General features: G+C 39.5%; 2 protein-coding genes across 2 annotated transcripts in view; one reads left to right on the top strand and one right to left on the bottom strand.

The window, feature by feature from the left end:
• The window catches only part of LOC138982944 (condensin complex subunit 3-like), a 32,473-nt gene extending 27,978 nt beyond the window's left edge, over positions 1–4,495 (bottom strand). Inside the window, exons 1-6 of the mRNA XM_070356340.1 lie at positions 4,429–4,495; positions 3,896–4,028; positions 2,419–2,631; positions 1,654–1,882; positions 925–1,155; positions 392–584 (exon numbers count right to left, since the gene is read on the bottom strand). Coding sequence (XP_070212441.1) covers positions 392–584; positions 925–1,155; positions 1,654–1,882; positions 2,419–2,631; positions 3,896–3,997 — 968 coding nt within the window. The 5' untranslated portion in view covers positions 3,998–4,028; positions 4,429–4,495. The remainder of the gene's footprint in view (positions 1–391; positions 585–924; positions 1,156–1,653; positions 1,883–2,418; positions 2,632–3,895; positions 4,029–4,428) is intronic.
• Positions 4,496–4,550: 55 nt separating this feature from the next.
• On the top strand, positions 4,551–24,059 carry LOC138982943 (polypeptide N-acetylgalactosaminyltransferase 11-like). The gene is made up of 13 exons (XM_070356339.1): positions 4,551–4,988; positions 5,428–5,811; positions 7,012–7,093; positions 8,604–8,770; positions 9,190–9,314; positions 10,410–10,654; positions 11,112–11,229; positions 11,656–11,805; positions 12,355–12,486; positions 14,352–14,456; positions 14,741–14,851; positions 15,336–15,473; positions 16,203–24,059. The coding sequence occupies exons 2-13, from the start codon at positions 5,529–5,531 to the stop codon at positions 16,335–16,337; spliced, it is 1,791 nt and encodes a 596-aa protein (XP_070212440.1). The 5' UTR covers positions 4,551–4,988; positions 5,428–5,528; the 3' UTR covers positions 16,338–24,059.
• Positions 24,060–24,848: the final 789 nt, after the last annotated feature.

Below are 24,848 nucleotides of genomic sequence, written 5' to 3'. Positions count from 1 at the left end.
ACACAACAGCAAAATCCTGATGAGCAGCAGATTAAAATGACTCACATAAAGTGAATATATTTTTGTCCAAGCTGTAGCTGTGGTTGAAGATCAACTGAATGAGTTGAGGATGATAATCTCATGTGTGGGTACACATGCACACGCAAGACATGCTTACATGCATAGCTGTGCCTCTCTGTGCATGCACACAACCCAACCACCTCCACTCTGCTCAATTGCCAATTTATTTTTTTTGGTTGTATAGTATTGTTGTATTTGTCCGCTCAATTTGTATACATTTATTAACTGTCTGATTTGTTACCTTTTTTTGTTAAAATCATATCTTTGTTTCAAAGCCCTCTGGGCCCAAAACAATAAAATACTTGACTTGACTTGACTTGACTTGACTGACCTGCCATCAAGAAGGTTGAAGTTGGCGATAAGATCAGCGATGGGGGAGTCTCCAAAGAGGTGTTTCAGCATGTGCCTGCAGACGTCAGTGGAGTTCTCCACGTCCAGGCTGTGCAGCAGGTCCAGCACGTTGCCCTCAAACCCTCGCAGCCAGCTCTGCAGCAACTTGCTGCCACACACGCTCTTCACACTCTCTGCAGGCAGTGTCAAAAAAGTTGTTTTTTTAAATCTAAAAAGAAAGTGACTTTCCTTTTGCTCAACTCTTAGGTTGTTTCTTTTATAAATCTGTTTTTCTTTCATTTTATTCAAAATCAAAAACAAAGACATCTACAGACTAACAATGAACTCTTCAAGTGTGCCAATAAACAAGTCATAAGATTTTTTTTTTAAATCTTTTCTTTTCATCACAAAAAAAGAACAAATGCAGTGCAGATCTTGTTTTTCAGATAATAAACAAACAGTACTATTCTTGGTCTTGTCACCCCGATCCCCCCCCCCCCCTCCACCCTTTCTTAATTTCTGCCCAAAACCAACCTGTCCTGTCATTGAGGCCTTGCTCCAGAAGTTGGACGCGCTGACCAATGCTCATGGCTTTCATGGGCACCTTCTCCCCGATGATGTTGAACGCAGCCTGCCTGACGGTGTCTTTCACGTCACGTGTTCGCTCCAAGATGGCCGCCAGCGTCTTTCGACAGGGGGCGATGTGGGACACAATCGTCTTCCTCACCTCCGGGTTTGGGTCAGAGGTCATCAGGAAAATATAGGCTGTAACAAAGAATGAAATAGGTTGAAGAATCAAGGGCACACTTTAGATATAGCTCCATGGAAGAAATGTCACACAGTACTGAAAGAAGAGTGAACATTTTAAAATTCATTCACAGTGTGATGACAAAGCTCACATGGGAATAAATCTGGATGCAACCCAATCAAGAAATAATGATGGCACTAAATCAGTAAATGCAGACTTTAAGAAAAGACAGATAGATATTGAAAAATACAAAAACAAGCCATATTTGAGCCGTTTGTTCATGTACGGTGATGGATGTTTACATCTGACTATTCCTCACAAGCAGAGGTGATCTGTGGTGTAGGTGTACATACATGGTTGAAATCAAATACCCTTCTGAAGTTTATGTACACTTGAATCTGTAAAAAAAAAAAAAAAAGTGTTTCCAAGAATTTGTACTGCATATATTCCTTTATGTATTATATTATTTTATTTGCAACTAAAGCAGATTTTCAACAAAGTTGTCTCAGTCTCACCTTTAATTACAGGACAAGTATCATCAGTGGGGTCCTGCAGACGCACCAGAGCCAGAACAGCATGGACACGCACCACTGCTGCCTTGTCTCGCAGTCGCTCAAGCATGCAGTGGAACACGCGCTCGTACAGCGCATCATCAATGGTGGCCTCTTCCCCCAGGTTGCCCAGCAACTTAGTCACAAGCTGGCAAGCTCGGAAACGCACAGCACGATCCTTGGCGTTATGGTGCTGTAGACAGCCAGATCAGTAGCTTGTAACAAAATTGTAACTGAATTGACGGAATGAACGGATATCCTGACCTGTTCATAATTCATTTCCACTCGAAAAATGCCACAGCATGCGAGTGAAGGACTCAGTGCCCATAGTTCTGATGCAACTAAAACTATTCAAAATTTGCTATGTTTTTGTTGATCACACCTGTCTTAAAACTGATGATGAGATGAGAAGAATCCTTGCAAGAAACCAGGCACATCCAAGCATATTGCTGCTGCACTTACCAAATCAGATGTTCACGTCAGATACTAGAACTCAAAGTTAAAGTGAACAGAGTTCCATCTTTCAACGCAACATTAGTTCAGTACTAGTTGTAATGAGATCTGTACAAAAAGTTTCATGGTTTGCTGAGAAATCATTCATAAAAAATTAAAAAATCAAATCAAATCAAATCAAATTAACTTTATTATCTCAAAGTCAAATCTGAGAAATAACATTAAGACAAGCGGACGACTAAAACATTATTAACATTAAAATAAATAGAAGCATACCTGAAGCAAGAAGTCAAAGAGCCTCTGCATCAAAGGGTTCGCCTCAGACTCAGACTCTTGATCAGAAGCCTCTGCAGCCGGGGCGGAGGACAAGGAGGTGACAAACTTGGCAATGAAGTCGATGGTTCTCTCTACTGTGGGCTCACGATTGTACACCACCATGGGGAACTTGATCAGCTGCTCAAATTCTGCCCAGAATGCCTCCACTCCCATCTGAGTGCATCAAGTGCCAAAAACAATGTAAAAGAATTAATTCAATAACAGTTTACTTAGGCAACAAAAAAAAATTGTCTGTTTCTGGTAACATGGCTAAAAAAAAATAGGGTCGGTAGGTAGGGATTTTTTTTTTTTTTATTTTTTATTTTTTTTTTTTACCCCAAATGTAGACCAATAAAACTAACTTTAAAAATCACGCAAAGAGACTGGATTCACTATACATAGAGACAAGACACTCAACACATTTACAAATCGTCAGCGGACTTTCGTTTTCACACGTTTTTGTTGTTCATTTTCTCACCCTGTCCTTTACCACCAAAATATAAAAAAAAAAATTTTGAGTTTGGAAAAAAAAAGTTTAGGGTCGGCGCCGAAATTTAGGGTCGGTCGGATGACCAGAAACAGACAATTTTTTTTGTTGGCCTTAACAAGATTATTTTTCGCTAAGCACACACAATAATACATACATACCAACTGGCCTACAGTGGAACCCCCATTTTAGGATTACCAATTAGACCCCTGATTTCAGACTTTGGAGTTCTCCCCTTTATTTTATTTAGACCTCGTTTTAAGCTCTTCTGTTTATAACCTCTGTAAATTTACCCTTATATTGAGACTCCATTCAGACCTGTTTACCCCAATAAGTGTTTTGGAGTAATGCTCAGCCCCAAAAATAGTAATCCTGGCACAAAAATAGTAATCATCCACATTCGTCGCCAATTACAACGCACATGACAACTGTGTCTGCGAAACGCAATCATGCACATAATATATCCATCATTCACAAACAAAACACATCAAACAATGCCAAACATGTGAATTGAAAAAAAAAAAAAAAAAATTTACATTTTTTTTATTTATGAAAATCGTAGTCTTGACACGGATAGCAGAATGGCGTATTTTTTGCAGAAAATCGTAATAAATTATGCCAAAATTGTAAGGGTAAACAGGTCTGTCCATTCCTTTTATTTTCTCAGATTTGTTTAGGCTGTAAAATGGGTGTTTTACTGTACCCTATTTTACAGGTTTATCGCAAACAAAGAATTTAGGGGGACGTACTGAGCTCAAAGTACAAGAGATTAATCATTCATAGCCAACAAAGTTGTCAAAACTGTTAAACATGTTATTTTTTAAGTCTTGTAACTTTTGAACTAAAGTCAAAGTTATTTCACTAAAAAAAAGGTTTATTATAATTAATGGCAACATCATAGTGCTTATCCAGTTTCCAGTATCATAAATCAGTTGTTTGACTTTCACTCACAGTTTTGAAGATTTTCTTGAGGACCTTGATCAGCTTGGTGTGACACTGCATGCCTGCCTGACACTGCAGTAGCACGTCCTTGATTGTCATAGTCTGCGTCATTTTGTCTTCAATTCTGACTGGCTACTTTTGTCTGAAAGTGACAAACAGAAAAAAATATTGAAATGACTGAAAATCAACAAAAGCAAAAAGGTCCAAAACAAGACTGTGCGCTGAGTTAAAATACTGCTGTGGCTCAAGAATCTGGAGGCTCAAGAAATGACAAGCCAGGTACAGAGGCTCGAGAGACGGCGTTCATGGATTATTCGCCAATAAAAATATGTCTGATAGTCTAGTAGTCCAGTGGACGATACCTTCCACCTGTGGTTGAATAAGGAAGCCTGTACGGCTGTAGTTAAAAACATCGACGTATCGACGCATCGTAGCTGAACACAGAAACTAACTACAATCCATTGAAAATTTCACTACTAGTTGAAAGCTGGTGTCTGTGAGCTGTCGAAAAACACTTTCAATTTTTAATAAACACCCCAAACCTTTTCAAAATTGCCGTAACCACACAAAAACATTCAAACTTTCCGCCTACCACTTAGAATATCCGGTCACGTGATCAGTAACGCGGCATTGCGTCCCTTGTTTATAGGGGACATAACTCTGTAGTCGTTTGTAGAATAATTCGGAAGTTTGGTAAAGACAAACTTTTATTTTGTGGTGTAGAATAGCTCTTCTCTCATTCTGGAGGTATTTGTAATCAGATATAAAAGCCCACTTTTTCAGATCGTGACGCACAGAAACTGTACGTCTTCATCGATTGATCCGAATCCGTATTGTTCAACTTTAAAGATAGCAGACGATCTCGGCGACGATCTGACCATCGCACCCCCCCACGGCACAGGGGTTCCGCTTGGATGGTTTTTGACACGCCACAGTGATTCGGAACAGTAAGCGTCAATGTCCTTGGATTCTACCAACTACTTGTTATTTCACACCGAAGTCACAAATGAAAAGGAAACTGTGATGCCTTTTTTACCAACGGAGGTGTGGATGGAAATCGGACCTACAAATACAGCAACGAAATGTTCACGTAGACATTCCAGTGAGTCACTTGCGTTGCTTGGGCTTGGGTTTATGGTCAAAGCTGGTCAATTAACCCAACTTTTCAAGCCGGCTGTTGGTATTCTTATATCTACTCCCCTTTGAAGCTATAGTTTGTCACCTCAGTTCTGGCCTGGCAAGTGTACATGTTTTTTTTCTGGATGTGTTTTATATTACAACATAAGTGATTCCTTAATTTTTATGGTGTGGGTGTGTGTATCTCTCTCTCTCTCTCTCTCTCTCTCTCTCTCTCTCTCTCTCTCTCTCTCTCTCTCTCTCTCTCTCTCTCTCTCTCTCTCTCTCTCTCTCTCTCTCTGTTGGGGGGTCTTTTTTATTTGACTTGGTTTTTTTTCTCTCACTTTTTAATTATTTTATTTTTGCATAATGCTTGCAGTACTTAAGATATGTACGTTATGTCAATGAACTCATTTCTTTTTCAGGTTTCCGAACAACATGAATCTCACACTCAGAGCAATCACATCTGCCATAAAGGACTTTCACCGTTGGTTTTCCTAGCAGAACATTTTTATCTTCAAAGACAATGCCTCGTTTAAAATTCAAACGAATCTCAATCATTCTTGTGACCGTCTGCTTTGGTTACTGGATTATTTTGTACTGGTCTTCATTTGGCTTCGGTCTTGGAGGGGCCAGCAAGCGTCGTTTCAAGCACAGATCTGATGGCGTACGTGATACCTTGCTTCGCTCAGCTGGACATGGAGATGAAAGTTTACTGGTCCCGGGAGAGCCAGAAGTGTACAATACAGAGTATCTGACAAGACTCAACAAGATCAACACTGCAGATGATCAAAGAAAGTATGATGAAGGTGAGTGGCTACATAACACAAACACACCTTTCTCATTCCCCCCCCAACACACACACACACACACACACCCTTGACCCCTTTGCACTCCCATCTCCCTCATTTCTGACAACCCCCTCCTTCCCAATCCCATACACACACTTGCACTTTGACTAACTATGTCAGTTTGTCTCTCATTTTGACAATGACACAAGCACTAGCACACACACACAATTACACGCACGCACACACATATATATATATACACACACATATATATATACACCTCTTAAAATGACCTATGCAGGGCTTGCACTTAGTTTGCAATGACTGTGCTTGTAATAATGTTAAACATCACTTGACAGTGTTACAGGAAGTTTATAGCACATGTTTGTGTGTAGTATATATATCTATCTATATATATATATATATATATACGACTTGTGTCTGTCTGTCTTTGTGTGTGTGTGTGTTCACGATGCACGGCCAAAGTTCTCGATGGATCTGCTTCAAATTTGGTGGGCATATTCAGGTAGACCCCGGACACAACCTGGTCGATGAGAATTTTCAACACATGCTCTCAGCGCGCAGCGCTGAACCGATTTTGGTTTTTCTGTTCATCTTCCCAGATCCATTCCCAGTAACTCTTCCTTATCTTCTCCAGTGTTTTGCGTTTATCTCCCTTCCTTCGTGTGGCGTCAATCCATATTCCCGTTACTATTTTTAGAAGGTCACTGTCCACAACGCTCAATCCATATTCCCGTTACTATTTTTAGAAGGTCACTGTCCACAACGCTCCTTATCTTCTCCAGTGTTTTGAGCGTTTATCTCCCTTCCTTCGTGTGGCGTCAATCGCGTATGGTGCGCTACTCACCCGGCTCTACTTCTTCCCGGCGAAGCCGGCTACCCGGCGAAGCGGGTATTCATCTAGAATATATATATATATATATATATATATATATATATAATAATACTTAATAATTTGATGTCAACACTCCCATGGCGGTTCTGCTTGAAAATCAAGCTGAAAGTACAGACTAAGTTTAAATTTGATTGTATGTTTCATTTACTCATTTGTTGGAATGATGATTTTTGCTTGTTGCAATTTAGTAATTTACCGTGTGTTTTATTTCAAAACCGTAAGTGATCTTATTGGCTAAACATGTAATTAACATCAGAGGTTAAGCATGATACATCATTTGTGTGTGTGTGCATGTTTTGCAGGTTATCATCTTCATTCCTTCAATCAGTATATCAGTGATAAACTGTCATACGTCCGTCCTATTCCTGATTCCAGAAATCAGTTGTAAGTACATTTTCTTTTAGCTTTCGATATGAAAATGTTGATGGAATATGAGTATAAATTTGCCCTCAGATAAAGAAATGGTGTGGATGGTGAGTATTAGTGTTTATATTTTAAGAATATGATTGATTTTTACTTTTTGAATTAATGAATAAGGATTGGTGATATAATGCCATAGCAGTATATCAAAGAGAAATTACTGCCAGGTCAAAAAGATCTGACATTTTCTTGCGTAGTTTTTTCTGCATATTGACCTTCTACTTTTTTTTTATATTATGTTAAAACTATGATGACAGCTGCCTTTGAATTAAGGCCGTGCACATGATCTGAACTCTATGATTTAAAAAAATTATTATTGCAGTCGTAAGAGCCAAACTGGATCTGTTATATATATAACAATTGCCTTTTTATCTTCTTCTTCAGCATTTGACAGTTGTGTCACTCATAGACATAGTCTTAAGCCTGCTGATTTTATGAACTGGCAAGTTTGGCGCGGGTGATACAGTAGATTTCCACTATATCGCGGTCTTTGGGGTCCAAAGATTTGAGATCGTGATATATCCGATTCGCGAAACATTGAGTAAAAGGGGGGTCCGCAGCAAAAAAAATTAAAAATTAAAATAAATTTTAATTTTTTTATTCGTTAGATTAGAATATATTGGTTTTGACATGTGAACACGAATTTGATTTTGATGAATACTGTCAGAGTTTTTCTTGGTGTAGTACGAGAAAGACAAAAACACTACTCTCACCTCTGCCGTTGCACAAAAAAATTCATTCATAGGCTCTGCAATTGACAACCCCAGTCCAAAAACAAGGGCAAAATATTGTACAGCATATTTGCCAGTTTGTTTGTTTGTTCGTTCATGGGCTGAAACTCCCACGGCTTTTACGTGTATGACAGTTTTTACCCCGCCATTTAGGCAGCCATACACCGCTTTCGGAGGAAGCATGCTGGGTATTTTCGTGTTTCTATAACCCACCGAACTCTGACATGGATTACAGGATCTTTTTCGTGCGCACTTGGTCTTGTGCTTGCGTGTACACACGGGGGTGTTCGGACACCGAGGAGAGTCTGCACACAAAGTTGACTCTGAGAAATAAATCTCTCGCCGAACGTGGGGACGAACTCACGCTGACAGCGGCCAACTGGATACAAATCCAGCGCGCTGCCGACTGAGCTACATCCCCGCCCATATTTGCCAGTGTAATGTACGTAAAGGAGGAGGGATTGCTAGTAAGAGAGACTGTGGAGCACCTTTCTCTGCAGTCTCATCCACCACTGCTAAGAACACAAAGAACCATAAAAGGGAGGGAGGAAGACAGGGGGGGGGGGGGGGCTCTTGAATATAAAGTTGAAACAGGGAACAACCATTTTAAACAAATTTAAACAAATTTAAAGGTTGGTCCTGTTTTTTTGGGGGGTCCAAGAGGTCTTCGCGATATAGTGGACCTCGATTTAGTGGAAGTCCCCTGTAGTTAATTGAATTAAAAGACATTGTTCTGTTTTCAGATGTCGCAGAAAGTCCTATGATGCTGACCTGCCTACTGCAAGTATTGTGATCTGTTTCCACAATGAAGCCATGTCTGCTCTGCTGAGAACTGTGCATACTGCACTGCAGAGAACACCCTCTCATCTAGTCCAAGAAATCATCCTGGTCAACGATGCTAGTGAATTTAGTACGTCTTGTTCAGACTTTTTTAAGTTTGTGTATCTTCACTCAAGGATGCATCTGTAGACACATAAACAAAAAAACATGCGCGCACACGGGCACACATGCCATGTGCATATTTAGAGATCGACCAGTGCAAGTTCCTTTACAGTGATGTGTGGCTATTTGCTTTTTTCTTACTGGTGTATATATATATATATATATATATGGAACTACATACAAGGTAACATTAATTAAGTGCATATTATCACTCAAAGTACTGAAAACTGGAAACATCATTTTATGGAATATGTTTTATTAACAAAATGTATACGATACAATCAGACAATGTTGCAAAACCTTGCATTCATACATTGAATTTCAGCGTTCAAGTCATAAAAAGATGTTAATTATGCTTATGTTGATTTTTTACTTCTTCTGTCTCAGCCTTTTTGCAAAGAAATCTGAGTCGTTATTTGGAAAAGCTGCCCAAAGTGAGATTGCTGTACAGTGCAGAGCGACTGGGCCTCATACGAGCACGCTTGCTGGGCGCTCGCAATGCCACAGGGGAGGTAAGCTGACTGCTTTTGTGGTGTAACGAATTCAGATTACTCCCTCAACCAGATTTCTCATTCGCTATACACCCGAGACTGAAATGTTGTTTCCTGGTCAAATTGAATTTAAAGAAGTACACTTATTTGAGGGAGAAAGCATGTCAATTTCTTGCAAGGGAAAGAAATTGGTGGTGAAATTTGATAGATTTCACCCCAAAATTCGATTCCTTTGAAAACGTGCACGAAGTAGTTACATCCCTTGAATGAGAAGGGAAGGATTTTACGATAAAGCAAATTTCTAAGTTTGAATACTATTTTGTTGTTGAACGAATTTGACTCCATTAATGTAAAGTACCTAAGGTCAATAAAATCATCAGTACTATGGAAGGGAGGGGGATTTTCAGTGCGGAGTGTATACAAGATCAACAAGAGCAAAAGAGAAATGTGGTCGAGGGAGTAATCTGAATTCGTTACAGTGGTACCCATGATGTGAGGCTTGAGAGGGCACTTCTCTGCTGTTGTCTTTTATATCTGGTATTTGGACCAAAGTATAGATATACCTGTCATGACCGGCCATTTGCTATGTGGGGACATACTCGGCTGGTGCCACCTGTGTCCTTAAAAATAAAATGCATTATATACCAGTATACCAAGCTTCATTTTCTTGCATTTCAAACCTTTTTTTTTATCATATGGAGGTGCTGATAATTTTTGAAAAGTAACACTGGTGTAATGAAGAACCTTTTTCTGAAGAAAAAAACACACACACAAAATTATGGCTGGCTGTATGGCAGCAAAAAAACCCCAGACATACACATAAAACGCCCTCTCATGCAAAACACAAGTGCACTCAGGAGTTGCAGCCTATGGATGCAGAAGAAGAAGGTTTAGATTGAGGTTACATGTATTGTGTTTGATACCTGGGCAGTACAAACTATTTTAGTCGGTGTATGCATGAATCGTAGCCATGGAGAAATTGGAGGATAAAAGACACTGGGTCAAAGATTTTGAATATTGAGAGTGAGACTCGCTTCACCTAAAACTACAACCCCTTAATGTACCATCATCCTGTCACCCTTTTCCACAATTAATTACTTGATCCTTTCCTTACAGGTGTTGATATTCTTAGACAGTCACTGTGAAGTGAACACCAAGTGGATAGAACCGTTGCTGGCCAGAATCAAAGAGGACCCAGTGAATGTGGCCGTTCCTATCATCGACATTGTGAATGCTGACACGTTTGCCTACGAGTCGTCCAGTGTGGTGAAGGGAGGGTTCAACTGGGGCATGCACTTCAAGTGGGACTCCTTGCCCAAGTCATATTTCTCCAACCCTGAGGCTATCGCTGATCCTATTCCGTAAGTGAGCTAGTCCTTCATTTTGGGGTGGGATTTGGTGGTGGTTGTGTGTTGAGCGGTACTTTCCTTCACCTGAGAGTCATCATTCTGATAATGGTAAGGATGACGATATAATATATGCACATGGATCTATTTATTATTGTTTTGCCTTTTCTTCTCTAAATTCTATTTATCAGTTGAACACCTTTTTAAAGATAGAACACCTGAGGAGCCATTTTGGGACAGTTTTCTGACGAATTAGATCATACAAAGTTCTATGGGCATTCACTGTGCTATTTTCTTCAGGTTAGTTCAGGCATTTGATGCAGTTAACTGCTGAAGGATTGATAGTGCTCACTTGCAGTTCATCTTTCAGGAAGTGAGGGACTGGGGAAGAAAGGACTGATACAGCTGTTATTCAAATTCTTCTACGTTTTGTTGTACATTGTGTTAAGTTATGGTTGTTTGAGGTGTGCAGGTCTCCCACAATGGCAGGCGGACTCTTTGCCATGGACCGCAAGTACTTTCATGATCTGGGAGAATACGACGAGGGAATGGATGTCTGGGGAGGAGAAAATCTTGAAATTTCATTCAGGGTGAGTCCTGAAAACGATACTTCTGCCTACAATGATGGAAATTGTCAAACTTGAACTTTCATGGGACAAAGCACATTTTGAAGATATTAGTCTTTCGAAAAGAGCTTTTGATAATACGCTTGAAATTTTGGGACAGGAAAACATGGTTTATATTCATTTGTTAAATCTGAAGCATGTCGTTTTTGTAAAATATGTAAATTGAAGAAATCTTTGGTAGCTTCAGCTTTGAAGTGACAGCTCTAAATTGCTACAGTAGTTTGAATTATATGTATGCATGCTTGGAATTTGTCATGTTTCTGTATTTTTCACATTTTCCTAAAGTAAAAACTTGGTGCTATCTCAATTAAAACAGACCAATTTACTTCACTGGACACTTTTTTTTATTTTTTTAAATGGAACAACTTTGTCAAAATTGTTTTTTCACAGATATGGATGTGTGGGGGCCGGTTAGAAATCATTCCATGTTCACGAGTGGGACACATCTTCCGCAAGAGGCGGCCTTATGGATCTCCTGGTGGAGATTCCTTCCTCAAGAATTCCCTGCGTGTAGCGCTTGTTTGGATGGATGGCTACAAAGTAAGTTCATGATTATTTTAATAGTTCAACTCCATTTCTTTTCTTAGACCTTTTTCTTTCTTCCGACAGTGTACATGCCTTCATGTACATGTTAATTGGCTCATGAACCAAATCTGAGTATGATTGAAATAATCTTTTCTTTTTGTGCTTTGTATGTTGGGTTTTTTTTGTTTAGTTTTTGTGTGAATTGGGTGGGGTTTTTTCACCCTTGGTAAGTTTCCAGTCGTCTCATTTCAAATTTTCCCCGTGAATATTCACATGATACTGAAACTTTTTTCAGAGGAGAGTGGTGGATGACCTTGAATGCTATAGTTATTAATAACGTTTCCGTTGTCAATGGTTCAAAGCAATTTTATTTTATTTTGCATCATGGCCAACATGTTTCAAAGGATTTTCCTGTGTAATGTTGCATCTGCATAAATGTAGTGTGTGATATTGGGCTAATTCTAGTTTATTTTTGCATTCTTATTTATGTCAGTGCTAAAAAATATGTACAGTAAACTTTTAATGAGAAGTAATTCACAGGAGAATTTTTTTGATTTTCAACAGAAATATTTTTACCAAACTCGTCCTGGTGCGGAGAATGGGGACCCTGGGGATATGTCTGATCGGTTGGCATTGCGGCAGGGTCTCAAGTGTAAATCCTTCAAATGGTACCTGGATAATATCTACCCTGAACAGGTAATAACAGTAATAACATACAGGCAAATCCGGATAAGACGAAATTGAAGGGACCGAATTGTTATTGTGTCCTATCCGAAATTTCGACTTGGTCATAGTACCGTGAACTACGAAAAAAATCAAAGAGACCGCTTGAGTACCAGTCAAACAACTTGTGATAATGCATGTTTCAGCTACTAGGTACTGCCCTGCCTTTGATCTGGCCGCACACACAGATTTCCACTGACTCTGTTAAACTCGGTCACTGACCGGTCACTGACCCCCGTGCAGGAAGTGTTTCCTCTCTCAGATATGACAGGGGAACCACCTCTCATGGCAAAAACTGGGTCATTGACCCCTGGGAAGAAGGTCGTGTCTGTAAACAAGGCCACCCAGCTATCACAATGCCTTTGATCTGGCCGCACACACAGAGCACGAAGTGTTTCCTCTCTCAGATATGACAGGTTAATTTTCTTTTCCGTGACTCTGCCATGATTGTGGATGAACGCAAGACTGAACAAAGACTGAATGAGAGGCAACCCACAATTTGAATTCTTCTTCTTCCGTATAGTAACCACGTGGTTCACCCGTGAACACACACAAACACACACTGTGAGTACCACTCGCCTCTCCTTACTCCTCGCCCCCTCCTAACTTCACTTCATAGCTGCCGACTGACCAGTCCGTGTGGCGTCCGTGTAGAGAAGAAGGGAATAAGGTTACACAATGCGCTAGTGTGAGACTTGGCTGTTTCGAGTTGCTGTAGTAAATATAGAGTAAACTTTGTCTTTGGGACTGACTTTCTGTTGTGTGCTATCCGTCTTTCGACTTACGTAAGAGAAATCCCATTTCGAGCTCAGGGTACTTTGTACACATAGATAAAGAGGGATAATTCCGGACCAGAATTTCTTTGTGTGCTAAGCGAATTTTTGACTTAACCGTTTGTGAGTTAGCTGGATTTGCCTGTAATAATAATATGTCCGCCATCGTGTTCTTCTTCTTCTTCGTTCATGGGCTTAGACTCCCAAGTACACTCGTGTTTTTGCACACGCACGAGTGGATTTGTACGTGTATGACCGTTTTTACCCCGCCATTTAGGCAGCCATACGCCGCTTTCGGAGGACGCCATCGTGTTTATTTCTGTCATGTTACACCTACTATTCGCTATAAGCATCATGCTTGAGTACAGATCCTTAATGCCAAATATTGTACATATGTCACGGTATTAAAATTGAATGAAGTTTTGTTTAAACCAATAACAGTAATAATGCTCTTTCATGATCACCCCTTTCTTGATAAAGCTCACTGGTATTCACAATATTATTCATGTATGTGCGATCAGTGCACATAAAACAAAATGTGCTTTTAAAAGCCTTTCTTCATTTGTACTATGCACGTGTGTTTGGAAAAACTGCATTGGACACATGCACCGTTGCTTCAATAGATTAGTCATTCACAGTAGCAAGGCTGTTGAAAATGACAGGCTGTCAGAATCCATGTAACCTTTGTCATGTGTGTTGACAAAACACAAACGTCGTCTGTTCTTTTGTGGATGAGGCTTCTGGGTGAATGTTTAAAAAAAAGGGACACTTCTTTGTGTCTAAATCTATGCAGTGAGATGGTTTGTCAGAAATGTCTACATTGGTGATATGAGGTTATAGGAACTTTTTAATAATTTGTGAGTATGCATGTGTGTGTATACGTGGATAAGTGACTGCCACATTGCCAAGTTATATTCCCTGTGTTTTACCACACTGGGCTAAATAAAATCTTGTGCTTTATTTGATTGTAAAGTTATGCTTGGTTGTTTCATTTTCATGTCTTTGGTCATTTTTGTTGCATTAGTTTAGTAAAAATGTGTATAGCTGTGATGTGTATTTGTGCAGACACTACCTGCCTCAGTGGATCCTGGCGTCAAAAAGCAATTGCTGAACAGTAAGCTGAAAGAAAACAACAACTTCATGAAAGTGGAAACAAAGCGCAAGGGATTGGTATGTTGGTAGATGTCACTGCAGTTACAGTCTTTCTTTGAATTTTATCATGCATGTACAGTAATTGTTGGACTGTAGGGTGATACAAATCATAGCATCTTTGAAAAAAAATGATTTTGTCCATATACGAGGCGATACCAAGCATAAGACACACTTCATTTGTAATGTCTGACTTTTGTTTAATGCCAATCAAAGAATCTGGTTAATTACGATACAATTTTTTGCTAATGTGTTTTAGATTGTTTTACTGCTGGGTGATATATTTATGGTTGGTTATTTTTCAGCTTAAACACCTAGGGTCGGGACTGTGCGTCCAATCGGAGCGCAGCATTTATGACAAGCGTTCTCTTCTCACGCTGGCTGTGTGCAGCACTGGGGATCAGTCAAAAGATCAGGTATAGCTTAGTACATTTTGTTTGTCCATTTGATTTTCGTTTGCAGATGCTTTCTTTTTGTTACATTTAGTAAAGTTTTTAGTGTTGCTTTTTGTTAGTTCCAGGCCGACAGATCAACTAAATGTTTTGATATCACTTCACGCAATTTGTTTTAGGTTAGAAAAATATGTGTTTAGGTGGTATGTATTGTTATTGATAAAAGAAACAAGAAAATCGGTGTGACAGCTTGTAAAGTTTTGTTGCTGTCATGAAAAGCATGCCCACATGGCTACCATGCAAACTGCTAAAGCAGAGCAGTACCAACAAATGTGATGTCCATGCAGCCAAAGAAATAAGTTTGTCGGTGTCCAAGTGGTTACCACACGAATTTATATTTTATTCTCCCAAGTAATTTGTTTATGTGCTGACAACAAGACAAGTTAGCTTTTATCACAGACATTTGTAATTGTCTATATTGTTTTTTTGTTTTTTTTTGCGTCGACAGGTATGGTACCAAACAACCGGAGGGGACTTACGCCTTGCCAACTTGTTGTGCTTGGATGTTGATCTGACCTTCGGACCATTTGCTCGTCTCATGCGCTGTAACGGAGGAAGTACACAGATCTGGAAATTTACCACTACGGTACAGACGCTCTCCGGAGTTTCGGATTTTTTTAACTTTCTTCTGCCTTTCCTGTCTTTTTGCTCTCTCTTAGTTGTGCAAGGCTCCAACTTTTCCGTGAATGTGTGGATTTCCAAGCAATGTAAAAATGAGAAGCCCACTTTATGCTGCTCAGATGTACATCAGATTATACCATTGTGAATGTGAAAATGTTTTTACAGTTTTTCAGATATAAGTAAGATTCCCAAAACGAATACATTCAGTTACTTGAATGGTTACAAAACAACCCAGGTAGGATTGCTAAGGTATCAAAAAGGTCTAAGAAAAAAGTACAAGTATAAGCGCTCTAAATATAGACAGCAATAATAAGGGAGAGTTCAGCAAAATAAGTTTTCTGGCACTAGAGAGAATAAGAAGCATTAAAATAAACTACTTTCCGTCTCCTTAGGCCAAAAGAAAAGGTCTGTTTACGGTAACATAGGCCCAAAAAATAGGGTCGTTAGGTCGGGAATTTTTTTTTTTTTTTTTTCTTTCCAAAAAACCATATTTTTACGTTATTTTGCAAAAAAAACTTCTTTTTTTTAATTTTTTCCCCCAAATGCCAAAAAAAAGTCTAGGGTCGCGCGAAAAAAATAGGGTCGGTCGGGTTACCGTAAACAGACTTTTTTTTTTTGGCCTTATAGTAACAGTACTGATTTTTTTTTAAAATTGTGTTTCAATTGTTTTTATAATTTTTCTCTTTGTCACCAGGGTGGAGCACAAGTATTAGAAAATGTGGCAAGTGAAGAATGTCTTGTTACCACGGGAACGGAACCTGGTGCTCAACTTCAATCTTCTACCTGCAACCATCACAAACTGCAGCACTTTGAGCTGCTGGCTTTTTGAGCGTGGAACACCAGGGATACGAGTGTGCTGAACTTCCCTGTGAAAGTTGTGTGAGGGTGTTACTGTGCATATTGGGCAGAGTAATGGAGAAAAGCTGTTTTCACACAAATAAGTGCAGGCCCTTGTCCTGAAAATCATGATGTACAGTAAGAAATTCCTGAATACACACGACAATGTATCAAATGAAAGCGCCCAAACTATAAGCAAAGTGACTGAGCACATGGGGTGATCAAATATAAAAACTTCAAAAATGTGTGAAATGCGTTCTTCTTTTGCTTGCAATTTGGAAAGATGTTGTTTGGACTCGCATGGACTACGGCATAGAGCCTAATTCATCAATAACTCCAAGAAAGTCAAGATGAAATTAAGCAAATGGATGCTGGAGAAAATGTGTGCTGCATGTAGGCTACATCATTGCTGATCTAGATATGATGGAAACCCAGTTCACATTCTTTGAAGCAATTGAGCATCGTTAATTAATTGAAAAGCTTGCCAGAAGCATCTGGCAGATTGAGACAGATTTTGTCATTGTGGAGTTAAAGTTCTGAACTGGGTTGTTTTTGTTGAGAATGTTATCAAAGAAAGGACTGAGTGATGTGCATTTCATGATTAAAAGACAGAGGAGCCAGATTTTTAATGAATTTTACACTAAACCTGCTGACTGTTTGTATGCTAATCTGTTCAATCCTGTATAGTTCACTCTTTTAAAGCTTCTTATGCTCTGTGTATGTTTTGAAATGGATTATTAGCCTATGGAACCACAACTATATGCCATGCTTTTAACTTACAGTGCTTACATTTTACTGTCTGGCATCAAGTGTTATTGTGGCGGCTTTGACACAGGCCAGTCTACAGCTGTAAGCCGCCTTTGTTGCTTAGCAACACCATGAGAGGTCAGTTGTTGCTATGGCAGCTGTGATACAAGGTCAGTCAGAGGTCTAAGCTGCTTCTCTGACCTTGCAACTTGATTGGCTCCTGCATGCAATCTTTTGCATCCTTTTGGGACAAAGTTGGTGCTGTAAAATATTTGTCTTACTTACAGCTGATCTCATGTTGGGTTATTCTCCAGAGCTGTGTACCAGTAGAAACCATGTTACGAAGTTGACAGTTCTTTACTTAACTGAGACATTTAAACCTGTACAAATTGATTCCATTAATAAGAACTGGTTAAGATACTTGCACATTTTGTTTGTCTTCTTTCAGTAAATTACAAGGGTTTTAAAGTATGTCAACTTTGTAACACGGACACCAAAGGTTGTGACATGGATTTGAACACTGACGATTATACCACAAAAATATGTGTTTGTTTACATGTCTATGTCATTATCTAACTGGAGTATTACTAAAAAAAAGTAAAGAGAATACATTCTAGTTGCTGTTAAATATACGTTATAATCATTTAAAGGACAGAAAATGCATGTCACAAAATGGTACACAGCTCTGGAGAAAAACCCTGTTCTCTCCTTGCCTTGATGGCGGATGTTTGCTAAGTCTGCATGCCTTTACCCTGTGTTAAAAGCGCAACAGCACCCACTTACCTGGTACTACCCCGTAGGTGTTTTTTTTCGTTGTTTTCTTTACAGAGGAAAACACAAGGGTTTTCTTTGCGATGTGAATGCCTGTCTTTCTGTCTCGGTATGGTGAACGTTTAGAGTTGACATGATTTTGTCTTTATTTGTTTGCTTGTTTGTTTGTTTGATTAGTTGTTGGTTTACAGCAAGAATAAACACAGATAACAGAAATGATGAATTCCATGTCAGGTCCAGCTTACTGTAGCATACAGTGGAACCCCCTTTTAAGTCCTCCCAAATTTAAGACTCCCTCCCTTTCAAGACCCTGTTTTTTCAAACTTTTTGTTTATAACCTTTGTAACATTACCCCCCATGGGCGGGGATGTAGCTCAGTCGGTAGCGCGCTGGATTTGTATCCAGTTGGCCGCTGTCAGCGTGAGTTCGTCCCCACGTTCGGCGAGAGATTTATTTCTCAGAGTCAACTTTGTGTGCAGACTCTCCTCGGTGTCCGAACACTCCTGTGTGTATACGCAAGCACAAGACCAAGTGCGCACGAAAAAGATCCTGTAATCCATGTCAGAGTTCGGTGGGTTATAGAAACACGAAAATACCCAGCATGCTTCCTCCGAAAACGGCGTATGGCTGCCTAAATGGCGGGGTAAAAAACGGTCATACACGTAAAATTCCACTCGTGCAAAAAACAGGAGTGTACGTGGGAGTTTCAGCCCACGAACGCAGAAGAAGAAGAAGAAGAAGTTTATAACCTTTGTAACATTACCCCCCATTTTAAGACTCCATCTTTTTTTTTAGGCCTGTATTTTTTTGTTTTAGGTCTTAAAAGGGGGATTCTACTGTACAGTCGTCTGATGTTAAGTCAAGAGCTTGATCCTGCTAGGTTGGTTTGATAGTTTTGTTGTTTTTCTACACAGTTTTGTTTATTAAAGATTGTGTGTGTGTGTGTGTGTGTGTGTGTGTGTGTGTGTGTGTGTGTGTGTGTGTGTGAATGAGGGGGAGGGGCTGAGACAATAATAGAGACAACATATTCATTTGTTTGGAGTGAACGTGTTGGTCACAATAAGTTTCGAAATTGTAATCTCTTTGATGGTTTCTTGCTTAAATGTTGTCACAGAATGAGCTTCCACATTGTAAAATGTATTTTCCTGAATATGTACCAATTCTTTGTGTATAGGTTATGTATAACATTGGCTGGAATTGAGTTAACTACTGCCAGATATTTTCTTTTGTATCATAATTTTGTCCCCAAGGCCAAAATGAACATTGTGTTTGCCTAGCCTAACCTGGGTTCTGCTCTATTTGCAGAATCCTAAATTTGAAATAAGTTCAATTTTGATGGTAAGGTATGGTTATGTTTAAACCCTGATGCAGGTGATCGATGGGATGTTGCATGGTTGGTGCACACCTGCTATTAAAGAACACCCTTGAGACCTGTCAACAGTGTCCCCACATTGCAGGTGTCCTTTAACAACATGTACATATATATATTTTAGTCAAATTAATCGATGTCCTCACTTCAGAGGGTCTCACATTGCGGGTACTGCATACGTCAAAATGTTTTTCCCAAGTTCAGTCAACTGCACGTTTCCCCCTCGGGCCTAATCTTACAGTTATGAACTTGTAGAACTCCGACTGAAAGGATGAAAGTGCAGACTAGAAATGTGTTGCTTTTTGTAGACGGCCAGTCGGGGACAATACAATAGATGATGTTGGGAAATAACTATGTCAGTGTTTTTATGCGCTGGGGAGAGTTTTATTCCTCGGAGGTTGGCCGAGATGCGATCTCTCCAATTGTGTCGTAGTGTGCATGTTTTCCAAGAAAAAGTTATCATAGCAAACGGAAACTGTCAAAATGTAGTTTCTGCTTGATATGATGACTTAGACGGTTGCAGTGGCCTAGTGGTTCAGATGTCAACATTCTTTGTGGAAGGTTCAGGGTTCAAATCCCAGCTGCGCATGGTGGATTAAAGGTGGAGATGTCCAGGTCAACTTATGTGCAGACCTGCTTGTGCCTTATTCCCCTTCGTGTGTATATGCAGACACAAGACCAAGTACGCATGGTAAAAATTCAGGTCAGAGTTTGGTGGAATTTAGAAACATGAAAACACCCAGCATGCATCCCACCAAAGTGGGGTATGTTGCCTAATGGGCGGGGGAGTAGTTTTTTGTTGTTTTTACCATACTTGTAAAAACCCACTCGTGCAAAACACGAATGTATGTGAGAGTCTCAGCCCATGAAGAATATGATGACTTTTTTTTTTTTTAATGCATGTTGGAGCTCATTGCTCAGTTTCAAGGAATACGACTCTTCCACAACAAATAAAAACCTTGACCGAGTTATGTCCTGAAAAAGTCTATTGGATACTTGCAGCCATTGTTTGATCCGTCATTTTTGTGTTCAGACCACAGATATCTTGTCATTCTCATTCCATCCTCATTGTTTTGATTTTTGAATATATTCAGGGATGTATTTTAGCTTTAAGGGGAATTTGAGCTACCACAAAATGTTTTCATTTTGTGTGTGTGTTGATTATGACTATGGATAGCTTTGCATATGGGGAGAGGACCCCCCGCGGGTAAGGGGGAAGAATTTACCCGATGCTCCCCAGCATGTCGTAAGAGGCAACTAACGAATTCTGTTTCTCCTTTTACCCTTGTTAAGTGTTTCTTGTATAGAATATAGTCAATGTTTGTAAAGATTTTAGTCAAGCAGTATGTAAGAAATGTTAAGTCCTTTGTACTGGAAACTTGCATTCTCCCAGTAAGGTCATATATTGTACTACGTTGCAAGCCCCTGGAGCAATTTTTTGATTAGTGCTTTTGTGAACATGAAACAATTAACAAGTGGTTCTATCCCATCCCCCCCCTTTCCCCGTCGTGATATAACCTTGAACGGTTGAAAACGACGTTAAACACCAAATAAAGAAAGAAAGAAAGAAAGAATGGGGAGAGGATGCCTTTTTGTTTTGTTGTCTTTTTTGTATTAGTTTTGTTTCAAAGTTCTTGCAATGTAATCTTATTTATCAATTGCCTGTCTGTTGGTATTTTGTTTGGGGTTACACCTTCTTCTCCTTCCCCTTTACCCTTCCTCCCCTCCCCCCCCCCCCCCCCCCCTTCATCAGCTACCCCTTACCCTCCCATCAGCATTACCAGTTTGGTCATTTTTGTTATACCTTTTAACTTGTACTCTTACAATCATGCTACCAACTTATTTACATGATTGTCCAAAGGTTTGGGGTATGGGTGGGAATTCAGGTTTTTTTCCAGGATGTTTTCTTTTTCATCTTTGTTCGATTGTATTTTACACCGTATGTTTCAAAGCCATTCTGACATTTGTATGTAAATATTTGTGTGGCATGAATGATGTTTGCTCTTTGAAAGTTGTATACATGTACTATAATACTGTTGATAAACTGCAAGAACAAATATAATGTTTACAATACAAATTCAAATTGATATACCCACCAAAAGTTGCCAGGCTGTTGAATTTTGGTATATGCCCAAGTGCATGCAAAAACCTGGGCAGGTTTGAGTCGTACAAAATAGCTTACAAGTGGAGGACAGTACCTTTAAGAATAGACCCTCTGGAAATTCGAAGCTCTTGCAACCTTTCAAGAATAGCAAAGCATCTGGGACAGACTCTCGCAAGAGCTGCGAAGATTTGATGTACTCAACTCTCGCGACATTCAAAGAATAACAAAGAGCAAGTAGTACGGACATCCCACGAGAGCTCCTCGGGTTCCGAAAAGATCTATACATGTATCAAACTGCTGTACACCCGTTTGCTAAATATATTACAATTACCACACTAACTCTGTTCTCCCTTTGTATCATCGGTTTAATGTATTATATATTTACATTAGTATTTATTTTGTACACAGTGTTTTTGTATTGTGTTGGTGGTGGAAACTAGTCATTACACTTGTGTGATATAATAGTGTTCAGAACTACCCGTTCCACTTGTCAGTTTATGTTCATGTATGTTGGATAAGGGTAACGAGTAAGCAGTATTTGAGCAAAATGTGAACATTGATGGGAACGCATCTGCCCAAACAAGAGAAAAGAAGCCAAGTTTCTTTGCAGTATAGGCCAGCCGCATCATAACATCTTACGTCTGAAGAACCAAGATAGTTTTGAGGAGATGAAACTGCCGAACAACAGTAAACTATTCACCTGGTGCGATGAAATTTGATGACAGTTTTCAAAGGATTTAAATGACATCTTTTGTAGCCACTGAATTGTACTGTTAAAAAAAATAAAGCATGGTGAAATAAATATAATAATTACTGAACTGTGGTCACAAAGTTTTGAGCCAAAGTTAACAGAGAGATACTTTGAATAGTATGGTTCAAAGAATAAACCACGTTTCTTCTTCTTCTTCTTCTGCGTTCGTGGGCTGAAACTCCCACGTACACTACGTGTGTTTTTTGCACGAGTGGAATTTTACGTGTATGACCGTTTTTACCCCGCCATTTAGGCAGCCATACGCCGCTTTCGGGGGAAGCATGCTGGGTATTTTCGTGTTTCTATAACCCACCGAACTCTGACATGGATTACAGGATCTTTTTCGTGCGCACTTGGTCTTGTGCTTGCGTGTACACACGGGGGTGTTCGGACACCGAGGAGAGTCTGCACACAAAGTTGACTCTGAGAAATAAATCTCTCGCCGAACGTGGGGACGAACTCACGCTGACAGCGGCCAACTGGATACAAATCCAGCGCGCTACCGACTGAGCTATATCCCCGCCCCTAACCACGTTTCAATAAATATAATTACATGTACATGTACTGAACTATGATCACAAAGATTTGAACCGAAGTAAATAGAGAGATACCTTGTCATGACTGGGTATATTTTGGTAAAGAGAACTGACAAAGAGAGTCCTTTCCTAGGAGGTGTCCTCTAATTGAAAGGGCCTTGCTAAACAGGCACTACAGTGGATCCCCCACCCCCAATTTAAGACTTCTCCCTTTTTAAAACCTTGATTCTTCAAATCCAAAAACAAAGAGACTGCCAACGTTCCAAAATTCAGAATCAAAAAACAAGAAAGGTAGGTTGCTGGAACGTTTGTTTTTGACAAAACAATACAATACAATACATTCACAAATTTCTTCATTAAATAAAAATTGTATTGTTTTGTCAATAACAAACGTTCCAACAACCTAGCTTTCTTGTTTTTTGATTCTTGATTCTTCAGATATTATGTTCATAACACTTTACCCCCAGTATAAGACCTCAGTTTCTCGCTTTTTTTTTCTTTTCTTTTTTTTTGGGGGGGGGGGGGGGGGGGGGTGTTTCGCTGTTTTGTAGTTCCCTTCTGCTGTGGCGGCTGTCTGGCTGAGCAAGAATTGCTCAGAAACTTTGATTGCCTCTGGCCTTGTGTAGCATTTATTTCAAGCTACATTTTTACAATCCCTTTTGTGCTCCACAACAGTTGAATTGTTTTTATGAGCGTGTGAGCAATTTTTACTCTTCATTAAGTGAAAGAGCTGAAGTCTAGTTGAAACAGTTCTCAAGTGGAACATGGAATAAGTGGAACATGTACAAAACAGAACATGTACAAAACAGAACATGTACAAAACAGAACATGTACAAAACAGAACATGTACAAAACAGAACATGTACAAAACAGAACATGTACAAAACAGAACATGTACAAAACAGAACACATGCTCTTTGTTGTCAATACTGATGCCGCATGTAATCAGAACTATTGTCATGCAGAATTTGATCAGCAGACCAACGATTTGCCTGAGTGTGAGGTATTACTGCCAAAGTGAATAACAGTATTAAGATACATTATTTGTGTATGCGTTTTGCTTGTCTGCATTTTTTGCTGCTTTAGAACTTTATAGAGCCTATGTACATTACAATATATTCAGTACAGCATGTGCATTATAGTACTGTATAGCATATCCTGTTATTCTCATTATGATTAGTAGCTTTTTACTTTATTTTATTGTTGTTGAATGTTCCATTACATCATGCTAAGTAGTCAATGTTTGTAAAGATTTTAGTCAAGCAGTATGTAAGAAATGTTAAGTCCTTTGTACTGGAAACTTGCATTCTCCCAGTAAGGTAATATATTGTACTACGTTGCAAGCCCCTGGAGCAATTTTTTTTATTAGTGCTTTTGTGAACAAGAAACATATTAACAAGTGGCTCAATCCCATCTCCCCCCCCCCCCCCCCCCCCCCCCCCTCCTTTCCCCGTCGCGATATAACCTTCGTGGTTGAAAACGACGTTAAACACCAAATAAAGAAATAAAGAAAGAATCATGCTAATAGCGTGGGGAGCCTGTCCAGAATTATGCTTAGACCCAAAAAAAATGGTTACAGAAAGTTTTTTTGTTGCAACGCATTTAGATAGCTTGTCTCAACATTCCCAACGAGTTATACCGTTGGCAGCCTCTGCATAACTTTTTTATGACGGTTTGATTACGTCACATATAAAAACCCTTGTTTCTGCCAATAACGCCGCAAAATTCCACTCTACGCCGCTTCATTAGCCTACCATCATCTATAAGGAACACTTTATTAAGCCGGTGGACGGACAAGGGTCAAGTGTATGTGCAGACTAAGAAACGGTATCCATGTCCCACCCCCGTGTCACCACAGTAAGACGTAAAAGACCTTGGTCATTCTGCTATTAGTGCAGTTAGCTGATTACACCTTAACACGCGCACACCTGGTTAGCACCACTCTTGTTGCTGCAAGCTTTCATTTGGAGGAAGCTACCCGAATTTCCCAGCCCTGGGATAATAAAATAATGAAAATGAAATGAACAATAACGCATTGCAATGCGTTGTTCACGTACGGACGATAAAAGAAATACGCATTCTTTAATATGACTATACCTATTCCTAGACTATACCTATTCCTATCCCTTTGTCTTCTTCAGCAGAATACTTCCTAGGACGGCTTTCATTCAAAGTCATCTACAGGTGAAGAAAAGAGTGCATAACACAATAGGCCTACCGTTTGA

The sequence above is a fragment of the Littorina saxatilis genome, linkage group LG12 (assembly GCF_037325665.1).
Source record: "Littorina saxatilis isolate snail1 linkage group LG12, US_GU_Lsax_2.0, whole genome shotgun sequence".
In the NCBI taxonomy this organism is placed as follows: Eukaryota; Metazoa; Mollusca; class Gastropoda; order Littorinimorpha; family Littorinidae; genus Littorina; species Littorina saxatilis.
This window is presented reverse-complemented; position numbering and strand designations above follow the sequence as displayed.